The sequence below is a fragment of the Misgurnus anguillicaudatus genome, chromosome 17 (genome assembly GCF_027580225.2).
Source record: "Misgurnus anguillicaudatus chromosome 17, ASM2758022v2, whole genome shotgun sequence".
NCBI classification, from domain to species: Eukaryota; Metazoa; Chordata; class Actinopteri; order Cypriniformes; family Cobitidae; genus Misgurnus; species Misgurnus anguillicaudatus.
The window spans coordinates 12,071,924-12,090,489 of record NC_073353.2 but is presented as its reverse complement, the minus strand read 5'-3'; the positions used below and the strand labels follow the sequence as shown (position 1 = coordinate 12,090,489).

Below are 18,566 nucleotides of genomic sequence, written 5' to 3'. Positions count from 1 at the left end.
GTTTAGGGTCCCCTCATTGCGTTATGATGCTGTCAATTAATTAAAATATTTCATCTAGATTAAACGCATGATTGTCATGAGTTAAAGGATTAGTCAATTTTCTTGAAAGAAAAATCCAGATGGTTTGCTCACCACCATGTCATCCACGGTGTTGGTGTCTTTCTTTGTTCAGTCGAGAGGAGATTGTGTTTTTTGGGGAAAACATTGCAGGATTTTTCTAATTTTGGTGGACTTTGATAGAACCCAACATTTAATACTTAATTCAACACATAACAGTTTTTTTCAACGGAGTTTCAAAGGACTATAAACAATCCCAAACGAGGCATAAGGGTCTTATCTAGCAAAACGATTGTCATTTTTGACAATAAAAATGACAAATATACACTTTTAACGAGTAGTTATTTCAGTCAAAGTTGCTCTTCTATCAGCTTGAATCAGTCGGCCCATTCTCCTCTGACCTCTCGCATCAACAAGGCATTTTCGCCAACAGGACTGCCGCATACTGGATGTTTTTCCCTTTTCACACCATTCTTTGTAAACCCTAAAAATGTGCGTGAAAATCCCAGTAACTGAGCAGATTGTAAAATACTCAGACTGGCACCAACAAACATGCCACACTCAAAATTGCTTAAATAACCTTTCTTTCCCACCCCTAAATGCATTGAAGCAACTGCCATGTGATTGGTTAAATGAGATAATTGCATAAATGAGAAATTGAACAGGTGTTCCTAATAATTATTTAGGTTAGTGTATGTACACTGTTTGCTCAGTTTTAACTGTAATGCCACCCAAAGGCATGTGGCACATTTATGTAAGAGTATATGAAGAGTTTGGTTCCAAAACGCAATAAATCCATTTTGACAAATTTCGGTAAAAACGTGTTTTCTATACCAAGAAAGTGACAAGATGAAAACAACTATTTTCTGTTACAAACTTTCACATAGCATTTTTAGGTTATAAAAACATAAAAAATTCTAATCCATAAGTTGATTTTCAAATATTTATTATAAAAACGGATTATTTTTTCCACAAAATGCAATAAATCCATGACAAGTTTTTATTCAAAATGCTATAAATCTATTGAATCAATAGCCTATATAAATGTGCATTCATCTTTGCCATGTTATATTCATTTAGTTGACTAGTTGTACACACTAATTAAAAATATAAACATTAATGTCATTAATCAAAACACTTACTTTGTCATATTAAGAACCCTGTCATTGCGGTTACGTCGTCGCTTAACGTCTTTCACAGAGATCAGCTGTAAAATGTTTTTGGTCCTGTTCGATTTTCGTTGACTTTGAGTAAAATTATGGAAAGTTTTTCATAAGATCCTCTGGGGTCAATGTGTTAGCATGAGAAGCTTGATGCTGTCGGGAGAACAAGCACCCGTCTCCCGAGTGCCTCTCAGGGAAAATATTAGATGCTGATGGCTTACGTTTCTCTCCCATCACAGAAAACCATCACAGGTTTAGCGATGCAATTAAAGTATTATTTTGTTTTGTTTGTTGATCACGAAGTACAAAGTAGATTAGGAAACTAGGACTCCGTGGACTCAGCGCGTCCGCCATTGTTTGTTTACATAGTGTGACTGGTGGGCTGTAATATCAGAAATGGATTTATTGCGTTCTGTAAAAAAGGAGGAGTGGCGTTTATCGCATTTTGGAAAAAAAGGGAGAAAAGATGACAGAATAACACGGCGGATATTGGATTTTGCGTAAAATTAAGAATTTACTTTTAACTACTGACCTGATATAATACTGATTTTGGCAGTAACTCATTTTTTTCAAAAATGGCGTTTATCGCGTTTTGGAACCAAACTCTTCATATATTCAGAGCTGGATATTTGGGGACTCGGGGGTACAGAATGTACATTTCAGGGGGGGTATAGAGGGTTTCCATTTTGGACCCATGTAATAGCCTCCAAACTTGCAAATTTCATACAGTAAGTGTCATCTTCATTTTGCAATAATGTATACAAATGTTAATTAATTTTCAATTCTCCCATGTATCAGATTTACATTTTCAAAATCTGGGAAGATTCAGAACAGAATAAGCAAATGATATTTAAGGAAGCTGGGGCTAGATAGCCCCAAATAATGCCACTGTCTTCATCCATTAGCATTACTATTTCACAACAGATGCTTGTAAAGTGCTGTAAAACATTCCCGGCACGTGCTAAAGCTGTCAGTTGAAAGTGGCCAAACCATCAGGCAGTTGAGCGAGAATGAAACAACATCCAAATAAAAACTCCACCGCCTCTGACAAAGTGACTCACTCATTCTATTGTCAGCACTTCACGCTGCAGAATCCAAAGCCGGCCAAAGTCACATCTCTAGGCAGAGAAAGAGAGAGAGAGTTTTTTATACATCTGAGACAGGCCAGTAAGCTTTTGCGCATCTTTAACACACTCCAGTGTGAAATGGAGGCACCAAAACTGAAAGCACATGCTCACAGCCAGTCCAAAGTCATTACTGCTACTTCATCCATCTTGCTTTTACACTGAAGGCACATTTGTCAGTCTCACAGAGAGACAGGAGAGCCTCTCGCCATGCATGCTCTCATGGGCTGATTTATAGCTTTAGAACAATGACTTCCTGTTTGGCTAGTGATCAGTCATGTAATAGGCGGTTGTTCACCATCTTTGTTGGGGTTTTTTGAAGCGATGATGAGAGACAGACTCCTAGATAAGGTTGGACTGAGTCTGTCAGCTTTGTGCTATGATGGATGAAACACACGGTTCTGTAAAGCTGACCTATGAGACACACAGGTCATAGCAGCGTGGCGGCAACACCACACAAAAGTTTACACACACACACACACATGGATGGTGGCCCAATGTAGTATGATGACATTGGTGCACACACACACACCAAAATCCCTGCCATCGTACAATCATGAAATCATAAGGTTTCGTAATTTTATTTTATTTTACATATTTTACTTAGCTTAGTTAAACACACACAAATGTTCTATCATTAAGACACACTTTACTTTATATAATTACTTTTGTAGATAAAAATATAGCCATGCCAAACAGATTCATTTTTGTAAATTTTAAACAATTATTGTTGAAATAGATGACTGAATATTGAAGGAAAAGCAAGCCAATAAGAGCCCAGATTAAAACTCTTTCGATATTCTTTAAAATTCATTTTAAGGTGAAACTTGATATATGTATATTTCGGCACACCAATCTTCTAAAAGTATGCAAGATGTTCCATAATTTACTTAATTATTACTAAAAAATATACTTTCATTGATATATTGAATTACTTGATTAAAATTCTTCGTATATTTGGAGCTTTGGTGTGCAGACATAAAGACGTGTGGTCCCAACATTTAGTTAAATTCTTCTCACAGACACAATTCTTACAAAAAAAACATTTGATCATTAAAAGAATAATAATATGAAAATAAGTATAATCACATATTTTACGAGTTGGCTAATTCGTATAAATTCATACAAAGTTAATCATGCAAAAACGTACGATTTTCATGAAAGAACTCCACACGTACCCCAACGTCACAGGGGTCAAGGCAAATCATACAAAAACTTACGAATGTGGTCGTATGTATTAATACCAATTAGCCAATTGGTAAAATATGTACGAATTCTCATAAAATATGTATTATTATTTAAAAATTATTTAAAATGCATTTGTCAGACCCTTTAATCCAAAGTGACTTACAGTGCATTACAAGGTACATATTTTAGATTAGTACAGTATGTGCTCCCTGGGTTCAAACCATAGACTTTAAAAAAGATGGACGACGCGATGTCGCTTCCTTCCATTGTAATGAATTGAAGTAAAAAATGTCCGACCATGGGCGCTGCCGTGTTATGTAAAAACGTCAGTTTGGAGCCAGGGCATGCACAGAAGGAATTGTACGTGGAGCCAGAGGCAGAGCTGCATTATCAAACTTCCGCCCAAACGTTCGCGTGCCCAATTCAACTACGAAAATCATAACCACACCACCGTTTATTTGGCATCAATTACTAGCTAAAAAGAAACATCACAAACATGAACAATTGAATATATATCAGCATGATAACAACTTCCTAAAAGGACCAAAACCATCTTTTGGAAAATTTTATTGGAAATGTACTTTTTTTTATTTCCTAGCTAAAACTTTTGTACCTTTATTACTAAGAGTGTATTTAATATTTAAGTAAATGTTTTACCATAAGTATGTTTACCTTTTACTTTTTCTTCACGAGTCACAATGTGACTCATGAAACTAAGAACAGTGTATGAAAGTGTGAAGTGACTAATCGCAGTGTAGGCATTCACTTCACACAGTTATGGTTATACGATAAAACAACACATATCCAATCTTATGCAAAGCATGCTGGGAACTGAAAATCCACCTCAACCAATCATGTTGATTTAACATTAAACTGAAGTAAATTTGGAGTGCCTGACTCTTTCTTAGCTTGAGTGGCAGATTGAATGCCATAAACCTCATCACAACCACCAACAGTTAAAATATATGCAGTGTTTGTTAAAATGAAGCTGTGGAAATTACTCTGTTTGAAAGTAATCCAATTTTTGAGTTAGCTAAATTCTTTGACTCATTTTATTTGAGTTTGTGGAACTCAAAGTGGTGAAATCTTTGAACACACATGAAACTTTTGAGTTGAATGAACTTTTTTACAGGTTTGAGTGCAGTTCACTCATTTTAATAGCCTGGTTAGCCAGACCTACATCAAGATGTAAGGTCTGGCAACTCTTCACACAAACGGCTCAATGCAAGGGGCAGGATATAAGGTTGTCCCTCAAAATGCCTCTGTACGCAATCGGATAGCGCTATGACCAATCAGAGCAACGAAGGAGGTGACGTATGAGTCCCCTGCGTTTCCCCACCAGTTGAGCTAATTGGTATATCAAACTTTTACCGTAACCAGTCGGCAAAACTCCAAACACATCTTTCTTGCTTAAAAAGGACTTCAGTAGGGTTATTTGCTCTTCACTCAAAGAAAAACATAAGTCTAAGTCCTCCAGAGTCGCGGCCAAAGCCGCTTCAAAAGAAAGCTGTTCGCCAGCAGCAGCAGCCATTCTTTGTTTTCAAGTAGGAACCGTCACAGGCAGCTCTGTCGTCATCATGTTAAGCCCGCCCCACAGACGCTACACACGATGTGATTGGCCTGACCAAATTTTGGTTTTTGGAGCTGTTAAGTGTATTGTGAGTGCCTAGACTAAACACTGGCAGCAAATATATTTTGCGGCCGCTAGGGTGCGTCTAGATTTCTAGGCTATCATTTTAAATGAGTGCAATGTACTGTTCGGGTTTACAGAGCGTGCAAAGCAAGATCTGCATCTCCATACATCTAGTTTTACTAAATAAAATACCAACACCAAAAGTGCTGATGTCACAGGTGACGTTTATTTGAACGACGGGCGGAACCCGGCTTCCACATTTTATTGGGACGACGGGCGGAATCCGGCTTCCACACTTCATTTCCGGGGTTTCCCCAAAGGCAAAATTAAGCCTGATCACGCTCAGGTGGGGCAAATTAATACAGCGGTTGCTAATAGGCTAACGAGGAGAAGAGTCAGGGTATAAAGACACCTTTGCAGACATTAAACAGGGTGTCGTTGGCATACGTTGTGTACGTTGTGTTGCTGCTTTGCAGACGGATCACGCTGGTCGGATCGCTCTCCTGGGGAAGAGAGTGAGAGGCAGTCAGCGAACGTAGGGGTATTGTGGAGTTTATGTAAGGAGGAGTGGACACAGAGCCGTCGAGAGCACCGTGAACAGAGGTTATTGGCAACTAAGCGTGAGTAGCCGCTGTGATACTTCTCTGCAAATGTCTCGTTTGAAAGATTACCCTGGTGTGTGTTCTTGTGTTTCGTGAGGTCCCTGGCCCCACTGGAGAGGAGAGCGTGGGTGAGCCGTGGTTGACCAGAAGCGTGGACGAAACACCGGCCGCCAGTAAACCAGTGGCCCTGTGGGAAAGAGGAAGTGTAGGTGAGCCAGGGAAGTGATAACCGACACGCCGGGCTTGTGAATACCATACATCTCTCCCTCCCTCGGGATCCAGTTGTTGCCCAACCGATCTCTCGAGGTCGTCGTGGTCAGGTGGCAAGGACGATTTAAAGAATTCACGTGACGTGGTATAAGAGTGCTGTGGGTGAGTTTCACTGATTGATGGTGTTTACGCTTGACTTGCTGTGCGTATGCTGTGCTTATAGCGTTCGAACTGCCCAGCCTCCGACGAGACGCGAGATGGTGACACCTGTTGTGGCCTGAATCCTATAGAGAGAGAGAGAAAATCAAGCTTTGCGCCCGGGGCGTGACAACGAGAGCTTCGCCTACAACCTACCTGAACCAGTGGAGCTCCGTGTGGGAACGAGGATCCCCCGGCACTGTGAGTAACGCAGCCTGTGCAATAACCTGTTCTGTGCTTATAGCAGCAACCTACCTGAACCAGTGGAGCTCCGTGTGGGAACGAGGATCCCCCGGCACTGTGAGTAACGCAGCTTGTGCAATAACCTGTTCTGTGCTTATAGCAGCAACCTACCTGAACCAGTGGAGCTCCGTGTGGGAACGAGGATCCCCCGGCACTGTGAGTAACGCAGCTTGTGCAATAACCTGTTCTGTGCTTATAGCAACAACCTACCTGAACCAGTGGAGCTCCGTGTGGGAACGAGGATCCCCCGGCACTGTGAGTAACGCAGCCTGTGCAATAACCTGTTCTGTGCTTATAGCAGCAACCTACCTGAACCAGTGGAGCTCCGTGTGGGAACGAGGATCCCCCGGCACTGTGAGTAACGCAGCTTGTGCAATAACCTGTTCTGTGCTTATAGCAACAACCTACCTGAACCAGTGGAGCTCCGTGTGGGAACGAGGATCCCCCGGCACTGTGAGTAACGCAGCCTGTGCAATAATCCGTTCTGTGCTTATAGCAGCAACCTACCTGAACCAGTGGAGCTCCGTGTGGGAACGAGGATCCCCCGGCACTGTGAGTAACACAACCTGTGGAATAATCTGTTCTGTGCTTATAGCAACAACCTACCTGAACCAGTGGAGCTCCGTGTGGGAACGAGGATCCCCCGGCACTGTGAGTAACGCAGCCTGTGTAATAACCTGTTCTGTGCTTATACCAACAACCTACCTGAACCAGTGGAGTTCCGTGTGGGAACGAGGATCCCCCGGCACTGTGAGTAACGCAACCTGTGGACAAATCTGTTCTATGCTTGCAGCAACTACCTACCTGAACCAGTGAGGCCCTGTGTGGGAACGAGGATCCCCCAGGGCTGCGGACATCAGTGGAGGGTGTGCCCTGGTCTGTCTGTGTTCGATTCTGCCTCCAGGAGAAGCGGAGCGCGCCACGGGTTGTTGAGTCAGAGCCCCGGCCCCCAGTCTTTTCCCCAAGTGGCCCTGGAGGCAAAGAAGAGCCATTAGTTTTAAAGTTCCCTTTTTCCCTTCCCCCTTTCCCCTTTTAAATATTTAATAAAGTTTGTTTTAATTATAGTATACTCGTCTGTCTGGTCATTGGGGTGGTCTTGGGAAACTCCTCGAGGTGGAAGAGTTAAGAGGGGCGTGGCCCAGTAGCATATTCGGGTCCGCCCCCGGCTGTGACAGATTTGGCGTAGTCGGCAGGGTTTCCACCTCGAGTTGAGCGACCAAGGTCCTCCAATGGCCGACGACGAGTTGCCCGAAGCCCCGCCCCGTGTTGTGCCCGAAAGGCCAGAAACCCCACCTCGTGTTGTGCCGGAAAGGCCGGAAACACCACCCCGTGTCATGCCCGTATTCCTGGGAAACCCCTGGGTGCAGAAGTATACTGGGGTCGAGTCCGAGGTTCATTTGACGGAGTGGAGAGCCCAAATCGAGTATCTGGCCGGCCTTCAAGGGCTGAGCGCCAGCCAACAACAGCAGTTTGTATTAAACTCACTAGGAGGAGAGGCCCGGCGAGAAGTACAGGCCGCCCCTGAAGCCGTTCGAGTCACCGCCCAGACCATCTTCCACTTCCTCACTGAGCAGTATGGTGATACCACCCCTGTGGCCGTCCTGAGGGCGCAGTTCTTTAATTGTAAGCAGGGCCCCCACCAGTCCATTCGAGCCTTCGCCCTGAAGCTGCGTGAGCAGTATACACGCCTACAGCGACGACGAGATCATGGGATTGGAGATGAGGAGACCCTGTTAAGGGACCAGTTCCTGTTAGGGCTACGAGAGGGCCCCCTACGACAAAATCTCCGAGTGCAGTTTAGACGAGACCCTGAGCTCACGTTTGAGGACCTGAAAAAGGAGGCCGTGGCCTTGGAAGGCGACCAAGCGGAAGCCAAGGAGGCCCCCGTATGTGCAGCAGTGAGTGGCCCGGCGGCAGCCTCGGAGGTATCAGACTGGAAACAAACATTGAAGATGGAGCTCTTAAAAGACGTGCGAGATCAGATGGCCGAGCTAACCAAGGCCCTGGTAGGGGAACTGCGCCTAGGGCCGGGAAGGAGAGAAGAAGGGCCCGCCCCCCGAGAACGGACGTACTCTGAGCGAGGTCGGGATGGGATGAGGCGGCCCTGGCAGGCGAGTCGCCCTAGGTTTGAGTGGGACGAGCAAGGGAGGCCCATTTGTAATCGGTGTGGGACCGCCGGGCATGTGAGTAGGCAGTGCGGACCACGAAGAGCCTCCGAGGGGGGTTTTTAAGACGACCGGCCACAGTGGGTCATGTGGTCGGCGCCCCCCAAAGTGACCCCCATAGAAGAATGGAACCCAAGGACGGGATGATTGGGCTTAGCCCAATAGTAGAGGCCCAGGTATGTGGCACCACGGTGCGCTGTCTCGTCGACACTGGTTCTCAAGTGACTTTGTTTTCAGAAAGCTTGTCCCATGAATTATTTGGAGCCCACCCCGCACACAAGGTTGAAGCGCCCTGGCTTACCCTGAAGGGGGCGAACGGCTTAGAGATCCCCTACATCGGCTATCGACTTACCGACTTTGTACTGTATGGAGTACGAGTCCCGCAGAAGGGGGTCATCATTGTACAGGACCATTGCCTTGGCCGGCATCGAGCCCTCCTGGGTATGAATGTCCTCTCGGAGTGTTGGGAGGAGCTATTTCGGGCTAGGCCCGTTCAGACAATACCGAGGGCCGAGCGGCCAGGCTGGGAACGAGTAGTGGCCGACTGCAGGCGAGTGCAGCTGGCTAAGAACCAAGATGGCCGAGAAGAGGTTGGTCGAGTAGCATGTCGATTCGCATTGTCGGTGCCAGCAGAAAGTGAAGCCATAGTGTGGGCCAGGGTGCCACAACAGCGTCGAGGCTCTGAGAGCTGGGTGTTGGTGGAACCTCATGAAGACTGCACACAGGTGAGGGTGGCCCGAGGACTGACGGTAGTACGACGAGGCCGAGTGCCAGTGAAGGTCTGCAATGAAAATCCCTACCCAATACACTTACACAAGCACCAGCGGCTGGTGACGGTGACGTCGGTCGAGGGACATCAGGTGCGGGACAAGGAAGATGTGAGTTTCCGGCGAGTGCACCCTGCAGTAGTTGAGGTAGCACTAACGCAAACCGTAGGAGCATCTAGGACGAGGGAGAACAAGGTACCGGCCCACTTGACAGGGGACTCCTTACGAGGAGAGGACCTGGAGCAGGAACAAGTGGAAGAGCTACAGAAGCTACTGAAGAAATGGCAACACGTGTTTGCCACCCACGATGAAGACTATGGTTGCACGACGGTAATACGACATAGTATCCCTACGGGAGAAGCTGCACCAAGTCGGGAGCGGTACCGACCAATACCCCCCACCCTATATACTGAAGTGAGGACCCTTTTACAAGGTATGTTGGAGCAGGGGATCGTGAGAGAGAGTAGTAGCCCATGGGCGGCACCGATAGTGCTTGTCCAGAAGAAGACCGGGGCCTGGAGGTTCTGTGTGGACTATAGGAAGTTGAACAGCTTGACCAAGAAAGACGCATTTCCCTTACCTCGTATCGAGGACTCCCTGACAAGTTTGACCAAGTCGGCCTGGTATTCCACCTTGGATTTGGCCAGCGGGTACTGGCAGGTACCGGTTGAGGAACGGGACCGAGAGAAGACCGCCTTTACTACGCCATTTGGTCTTTTTGAGTGGGACCGGATGCCCTTCGGTCTTTGCAACGCCCCCGCCACCTTCCAGAGACTGATGCAACGATGTTTGGGAGGTCAGTTATTAGAATCTGTGCTGGTATACCTTGATGACGTGATTGTGTATTCCCCAGACTTCGAGACTCACTTGCAGCACCTGGAAAAGGTATTCCGAGAGATGGAGAGGTATGGGTTAAAGTTGCAACCGGAGAAGTGCCACCTGCTGCGCCGTAAGGTACAGTTCCTGGGACACGTGGTGAGCGCAGCTGGTGTGGCCGTTGATCCCGGGAAGGTATCGGCAGTTCTGGACTGGGAGGTCCCCAGGACTGTAAGGCAAGTGAGATCATTTTTAGGCTTTGTCGGCTACTACCGACGATTTATTAAAGGGTTCTCTAAGATCGCCAAACCCTTGAACCAGCTACTGGTCGGGACGGGACGACCAAGGGGACGAGGATCCCCCACGGTGGGATGGACCCCAGAATGTGAGACGGCCTTTAGGGTCCTGAAACAAGAACTTTTACAAGCCCCGATTTTGGCGTATGCTGACTTCTCTCAACCCTTCCTTCTCTATACAGATGCCAGTAATCTGGGCCTGGGAGCGGTGCTTGCACAGAAACAAGATGGAGTGGAACGGGTGATCGCCTATGCCAGCCGGAGCCTCCATCCCGCTGAACGAAACGATGCAAATTACAGTTCTTTCAAGCTCGAACTGCTGGCGCTGAAGTGGGCCTTGAGCGAGAAATTCAAGGATTACCTCTGGGGAGCCAAGGTAACCGTGGTCACCGATAACAACCCTCTGGTACATTTGCAGACAGCCCGGTTGGGAGCAGTAGAGCAGCGATGGGTGGCCCAGCTAGCCAATTACAACTACCAGCTGCAGTACCGCCCGGGGCGGGAGCACACCAACGCCGACGCCCTCTCCCGGTTGCCAGCTAGGGCCGATTCGAGGGGCCCGGCCCCATTTGAGGGAGAACAAGGAGAGGAAGGACTGATGGTCGGCGTAGTGGAGGCACCTGGGAGCCAACGGGAGGCAGCACCTGTAAGTTGGGGATGGGACCCCCAGCGTTGGAAGGCTAGACAGCAGGAGGATCGAGAGCTGCGGAATCTGGGCGAGTGGCTTCGGCAGGCCCGGCGACCGACCCCCGCCGAGAGACAAGCCCAGACAGAGGTGGGTCGAAAAATACTGGGACAATGGGAGAAATTGAAGGTGCGTGACGGTGTATTGTGTCGGGCCATACGGGACCCGGGGACCGACGAGGAGGTTAGCCAGATTGTGGTACCGGCCAGCCAAGTTCGGGCACTGCTAGAGGCCTACCATGACCAGATGGGACACCAGGGGCAGGAACGCACCATGTCGTTGCTACGCCGACACTTCTATTGGCCAGGAATGGAGATTTCCGTGAGTACGTTCATTCAAGCATGTCCCCGATGTACTCTGTTTAAACCCCGGCAGGAACCCCGAGCACCGATGGTTCCAATCCTCGCAAAGGCCCCCCTCCATATTGTGGCGATGGACTATCTGACCCTGAGTCGTCCCAAGGACCGGTACCAGAACATCTTAGTGGTGACGGACTTGTTCACCAAATACGCCTGGGCTATTCCCACCCTCGACCAGACAGCAAGTACCACCGCCACAGCATTATGGAGGGCAGTGTTCCAGCCATTTGGGTGCCCTGAGTTCCTGCACTCAGATCAGGGCCCGAACTTCGAGTCCCGCATCATCCGAGAGCTATGCCAACTGTACGGTTGTGTAAAGACCCATACGACCTCGTACCATCCCCAAGGAAACGGAGGATGTGAGCGCTTCAATCAGACCCTGTTGAGTCTGCTGGGCACCCTGGACCAGAGACGCCAGGATGATTGGGTGAGTGCTTTGCCGAATCTATTACAAGCCTATAATAACAGCGTGCACAGTACAACGGGGTATGCCCCTACGTACTTGATGTTTGGAAGACACATCCGCTTGCCCACAGATCTCCTATTGGGAGCAGCGGGAGGTGAGAAAGAAGGGAACGTGACCGAGTGGGTGGGACGGCACCACCATCGTCTCCACTTCGCCTACGAGCAGGTCAATAAGAAGATCCAGGCAGCCGGGGAGAAGAACAAGAGGTTGTATGATAGAACGGCGCGGGATGCTCCCCTGCTCCCTGGAGAAAGGGTACTAGTCCGGGACAATCGGCGACTAGGTGGAGGCAAGCTGAGTGATCGGTGGGAGGCGAGGCCGTACATTGTGCAACGGCAGCAGAGACCGGGACAGCCGGTCTACACGATCCGGCCCGAAGGGAAGCCTGGGCCGGATCGGGTGGTCCATCGGAATATGATCCGCCCTTGTCCAAATTATCCCCCACTAGCTACAGAGGTGGCTCCTAAGGAGCCGGAGGCTGTTACCCCCTGGTATGGAGGGTGGGTCATCTTTCCAAGAGGCCCGGCGGAGGGGCTGGCCCGAGTGGCCCCAAGGGAGCCTGAGAACTTACCTGTCGTAGTGGGTCCAGTGAACGATGTAGCCCCAGAGGCTCCAGGAGAGCCGGATAACTTACCTGCTGAAGGAGCCCCAGAGGATCCAGGAGAGCTGGATGACTTACCTGCCGAAGAAGCCCCAGAGCCCCCACTACAGCGCCCCCAGCGTGAGACCCGGGGGCGGCCGCCCATCCGGGATGGCGCGTGGGTTACAGGAAGCGGTTCTAGGGACTAGAACCATTTCGGCGGGGGAGGATGTCACAGGTGACGTTTATTTGAACGACGGGCGGAACCCGGCTTCCACATTTTATTGGGACGACGGGCGGAATCCGGCTTCCACACTTCATTTCCGGGGTTTCCCCAAAGGCAAAATTAAGCCTGATCACGCTCAGGTGGGGCAAATTAATACAGCGGTTGCTAATAGGCTAACGAGGAGAAGAGTCAGGGTATAAAGACACCTTTGCAGACATTAAACAGGGTGTCGTTGGCATACGTTGTGTACGTTGTGTTGCTGCTTTGCAGACGGATCGCGCTGGTCGGATCGCTCTCCTGGGGAAGAGAGTGAGAGGCAGTCAGCGAACGTAGGGGTATTGTGGAGTTTATGTAAGGAGGAGTGGACACAGAGCCGTCGAGAGCACCGTGAACAGAGGTTATTGGCAACTAAGCGTGAGTAGCCGCTGTGATACTTCTCTGCAAATGTCTCGTTTGAAAGATTACCCTGGTGTGTGTTCTTGTGTTTCGTGAGGTCCCTGGCCCCACTGGAGAGGAAAGCGTGGGTGAGCCGTGGTTGACCAGAAGCGTGGACGAAACACCGGCCGCCAGTAAACCAGTGGCCCTGTGGGAAAGAGGAAGTGTAGGTGAGCCAGGGAAGTGATAACCGACACGCCGGGCTTGTGAATACCATACATCTCTCCCTCCCTCGGGATCCAGTTGTTGCCCAACCGATCTCTCGAGGTCGTCGTGGTCAGGTGGCAAGGACGATTTAAAGAATTCACGTGACGTGGTATAAGAGTGCTGTGGGTGAGTTTCACTGATTGATGGTGTTTACGCTTGACTTGCTGTGCGTATGCTGTGCTTATAGCGTTCGAACTGCCCAGCCTCCGACGAGACGCGAGATGGTGACACCTGTTGTGGCCTGAATCCTATAGAGAGAGAGAGAAAATCAAGCTTTGCGCCCGGGGCGTGACAACGAGAGCTTCGCCTACAACCTACCTGAACCAGTGGAGCTCCGTGTGGGAACGAGGATCCCCCGGCACTGTGAGTAACGCAGCCTGTGCAATAACCTGTTCTGTGCTTATAGCAGCAACCTACCTGAACCAGTGGAGCTCCGTGTGGGAACGAGGATCCCCCGGCACTGTGAGTAACGCAGCTTGTGCAATAACCTGTTCTGTGCTTATAGCAGCAACCTACCTGAATCAGTGGAGCTCCGTGTGGGAACGAGGATCCCCCGGCACTGTGAGTAACGCAGCTTGTGCAATAACCTGTTCTGTGCTTATAGCAACAACCTACCTGAACCAGTGGAGCTCCGTGTGGGAACGAGGATCCCCCGGCACTGTGAGTAACGCAGCCTGTGCAATAACCTGTTCTGTGCTTCTAGCAGCAACCTACCTGAACCAGTGGAGCTCCGTGTGGGAACGAGGATCCCCCGGCACTGTGAGTAACGCAGCTTGTGCAATAACCTGTTCTGTGCTTATAGCAACAACCTACCTGAACCAGTGGAGCTCCGTGTGGGAACGAGGATCCCCCGGCACTGTGAGTAACGCAGCGTGTGCAATAAGCTGTTCTCTGCTTGTAGCAACAGCATACCTGAACCAGTGGAGCTCCGTGTGGGAACGAGGATCCCCCGGCACTGTGAGTAACACAACCTGTGGAATAATCTGTTCTGTGCTTATAGCAACAACCTACCTGAACCAGTGGAGCTCCGTGTGGGAACGAGGATCCCCCGGCACTGTGAGTAACGCAGCCTGTGTAATAACCTGTTCTGTGCTTATAGCAACAACCTACCTGAACCAGTGGAGTTCCGTGTGGGAACGAGGATCCCCCGGCACTGTGAGTAACGCAACCTGTGGACTAATCTGTTCTATGCTTGCAGCAACTACCTACCTGAACCAGTGAGGCCCTGTGTGGGAACGAGGATCCCCCAGGGCTGCGGACATCAGTGGAGGGTGTGCCCTGGTCTGTCTGTGTTCGATTCTGCCTCCAGGAGAAGCGGAGCGCGCCACGGGTTGTTGAGTCAGAGCCCTGGCCCCCAGTCTTGTCCCCAAGTGGCCCTGGAGGCAAAGAAGAGCCATTAGTTTTAAAGTTCCCTTTTTCCCTTCCCCCTTTCCCCTTTTAAATATTTAATAAAGTTTGTTTTAATTATAGTATACTCGTCTGTCTGGTCATTGGGGTGGTCTTGGGAAACTCCTCGAGGTGGAAGAGTTAAGAGGGGCGTGGCCCAGTAGCATATTCGGGTCCGCCCCCGGCTGTGACACTCATTTTAGATGTTCACAGTTCTCCAGTGCACAGATTTACAAAATGCACAGATTTACACAATTTACAGATTTACAAAATGCACAGATTTACACAATTCAGAGATTTACAAAATGCACAGATTTACACAATGCACAGATTTACACAATGCACAGATTTACACAATGCACAGATTTACAAAATGCACAGATTTACACAATGCACAGATGTACACAATGCACAGATGTACAAAATGCACAGATGTACACAATGCACAGATGTACACAATGCACAGATTTACCCAATGCACAGATTTAGCCAATGCACAGATTTAGCCAATGCACAAATTTAGCCAATGCACAGATTTACACAATGCACAGATGTACACAATGCACAGATTTACACAATGCACAGATGTACACAATGCACAGATTTACACAATGTACAGATTTACACAATGCACAGATTTACACAATGCACAGATTTACACAATGCACAGATTTACACAATGCACAGATTTACACAATTCACAAATTTACAAAATGCACAGATTTACAAAATGCACAGATTTACACAATGCACAGATTTACAAAATGCACAGATGTACACAATGCAAATTGTTCCATCACAGGCATGTTGATTTCACTCCCATCATCCTGACCATTTCGACCTGACGCTGAAACAAACACCAACCATTCAACCTTTCTATCAGTGTCGGCGCCACGAGCGGGCCCTGGGGGGCGTGGCCCGGCCACTTGAGTCACTGTGCCCCCTTACTTCTCAAAATAATAACGAACTTAATAATTTAAATAAATGTTTTACAAATTTCTTTTATTATACCATGAATACTGGTTTAAGAATGAAAAGTATAAGTTAATTAAAAATAATAATTGCACTGACCCATAATGCAGTGCTAACAGTCAGCCAATTACATTCACGCTGCCACTACGTCAGTAACATAAATCAGTAGGCTAAATGGTCAGTGAAATAGTTATTCTAAACTTTGCGGAGTTCGTCTGAAAACATCTACTAAAACATTGTTTTAATTTTAAAAAATCTTTAACAATGGATATAAGAAAATGGTTCGCCAGCTCAAAAGAGAAAACAGCTCAACAGCTCAGTTCAAGTATGACCAGCGCTGATGAGAATGTCGATGCCCCAGTAATAGGACTCGGCGAAGGCAGAGCTACTGGTTCCAACCGGAACGATGCCACCACGTGCCCGGATGATTTGGGGATAGATGGACCTATCCAAGTCGTTCTGAGTACGTATCCTATGCGCCTGTTTGGTACTAAAAAGAGGTCATTTTTGCAGGCGTGGTTTCAGAAAAGAGACTGGCTTGAGTATTCAGTTAAGGCGGATGCAGCTTTTTGCTACCCCTGCAGAAAATGTTGTGCCCAAACTGCAGTGTAGATCGGCCAGGGGACAAGACTTGACCCGGCTTTCATAACCAAAGGCTTTAATGACTGGAAAAAAGCCATGGAAACAAATAAAGGGTTCAACAGATACGAAACATCCAAAGAACATTTAACTTGTTACAGTATGTGGAGAGAAAAAGTAAGTCGGACAGAAAAGGGTAAAGAAATCTCAACACTACTGAATTCAGATCAAATACAGAGAAATCGATACTACATTTCTGCTCTTATTGATGTTGTGGAATTCCTAGTGTCTAATCATTTACCCCTTAGGGGTTAAATCGAGGCGTTTGATCAGATGGATAAAGGTGGGAGTGGATTATTTATGTCCTTACTGGAGTTCAGCATTCGCAAAGACCCTCAGCTGGCACAAATTGTTAAAACAATTCCAAAAAATGCCACCTACACAAGCCATGAAATCCAAAATGAACTAATTGCTGTCATGAGCAACATTGTGACTGACGCTATAGTTAATGAAATTGGTGATTCGTGGTTTACGTTGAAAGTAGACGGGACCAGAGACCCCACTGGAATGGAAAACATCTCTATTGTTGTTCGCTACCTCGGTGAGAAAACACTGGAAATTACAGAACGACTGTGATGACCACCGCTAACTCAGGTGATGCACAAACAATCACAGACATCATACTTTCAGAGCTAACCAAGGCAGGCTTGCCTACTTCTAAGATTTTGAGTCAAGTGTACGATGGAGCAGCAGTGATGGCAGGCAAATATGGTGGAGTGCAACGTCTATTGAAAGAAAAAGTTCTGTCATTTGGTTCACGAGGTATGCTTAAGAAATTTAAGTATTTTGCGTGATCAAAATATTCTACCTTTTATGAGATTTGCTTAGGCCCAATTCTAAAATTACCCCATTTTAACAAATATTAATTATAACAACTTGAGTGTATAAAATACAAAAAAATATTGTTCATTCATAATAGAATTTTGTTCTAATAAAAACATAAATAAAACAAGTAAATAATTCTATATTTGTGCATTCACTGTTAGCAGATTGTAATTATAAGAAGTTAGAACATAAAATAAAATAAACTTTTGAATAGACTGTGGTTATGTTTTATACATTTAAAATGACAAACAGCATTCTGAAATATCTTTAAATTATTAAACTTTAACAAAACCTCTAATTGCAACGCCCTAGGTTCTTTTGCTGCTCAGTCCAGCCAACAAGATGCTGCAAGGAGAGGATACAGACCTTTTAACGGGCATGAAACTCATTTCTTCAGCTGCCGAATGTGTGCGAAGTCTCAGCAAGGAAGATGATTTTTGCATGCTCTGGGACACAGTGACAGCGAAAACGGCAGATACACCTGCTATCCCAGCAAAACGGAGTCGTCTATGTAGTTGAAGAAACCACTGGAGCCACCAGCAATGATAAAACTGAGCTGGGCAGGCTGTATTTCAGTGCTTTGGATCATGTTCTGGGTGAAATGGAAACGCGTTTTAGTGAACGTAATTTGATCCAGAAAGTGAGACATTTTTAAATGTTGAGTCTATGAAGCCTATTATGGATTTAACAAATTGCACCATTGTGGAAACAGAATGCATCGTTGCAAAGCAATATATCTCCAGAATTAGGAAGCTATGCCCAGTGTTTTGTCTGCGCTAAAAGTTGCTGTCACATTCGGGGCCTCCACTGCCATGTGTGAGAACTCCTTTTCGGCACTAAAGAACGTTTTTACGGACCAAAGACGAGCAATGAGCCACACTCGTAAGTCGCAACTCGTGCATCTTGCATTTGAGCGGGACCTTACGAAAAAATTTCGCAACGAATGGAAGGACCTTGTTCTTCAAAAATGCAATTCCTCCTCTTGTCGCCTACAGCTCTTCTAAAGGTAAGATGCCTTTTTGCTTCAGTACGTTTGGTTATATGTTGGTGGCTAATATGCGTGTGTTGCGAGTCTTGCACTTTAGAGTCATGATAAATTATAGTTTACAGTGAGTGACACATTTAGGGCCCTATTTTAACGATCTAAGCGCACTGTCTAAAGGGTTGGTCCAAATTTTTTAATGATTAATGGGAGTATTTTGGGCGTAACGTGCAATAAACCAATGAGAGTCTCAGCTCTCATCCCCTTTAAAAGCCAGTTGCGCTGGCGCTATGTCTAATCCATATTAAGATGACAGACTTTGTAAACTGAAAAACTAAGCGG

At 47.1% G+C, this 18,566-nt stretch overlaps 1 protein-coding gene across 1 annotated transcript; it reads left to right on the top strand.

Annotated features, from left to right (window-relative positions):
• The first annotated feature begins 6,801 nt into the window (after positions 1-6,801).
• LOC141350220 (uncharacterized) lies at positions 6,802-8,649 on the top strand. The gene is made up of 2 exons (XM_073854827.1): positions 6,802-7,069; positions 7,212-8,649. Exon 2 carries the CDS (start codon positions 7,648-7,650, stop codon positions 8,647-8,649), a length of 1,002 nt encoding a protein of 333 aa, XP_073710928.1. The 5' UTR covers positions 6,802-7,069; positions 7,212-7,647.
• The last annotated feature ends 9,917 nt before the right edge of the window (positions 8,650-18,566 follow it).

Coding starts and splice junctions, on each gene's coding strand:
- LOC141350220 (XM_073854827.1), top strand. CDS start 7,648: ATGGCCGACGACGAGTTGCCCGAAGCCCCGCCCCGTGTTGTGCCCGAA.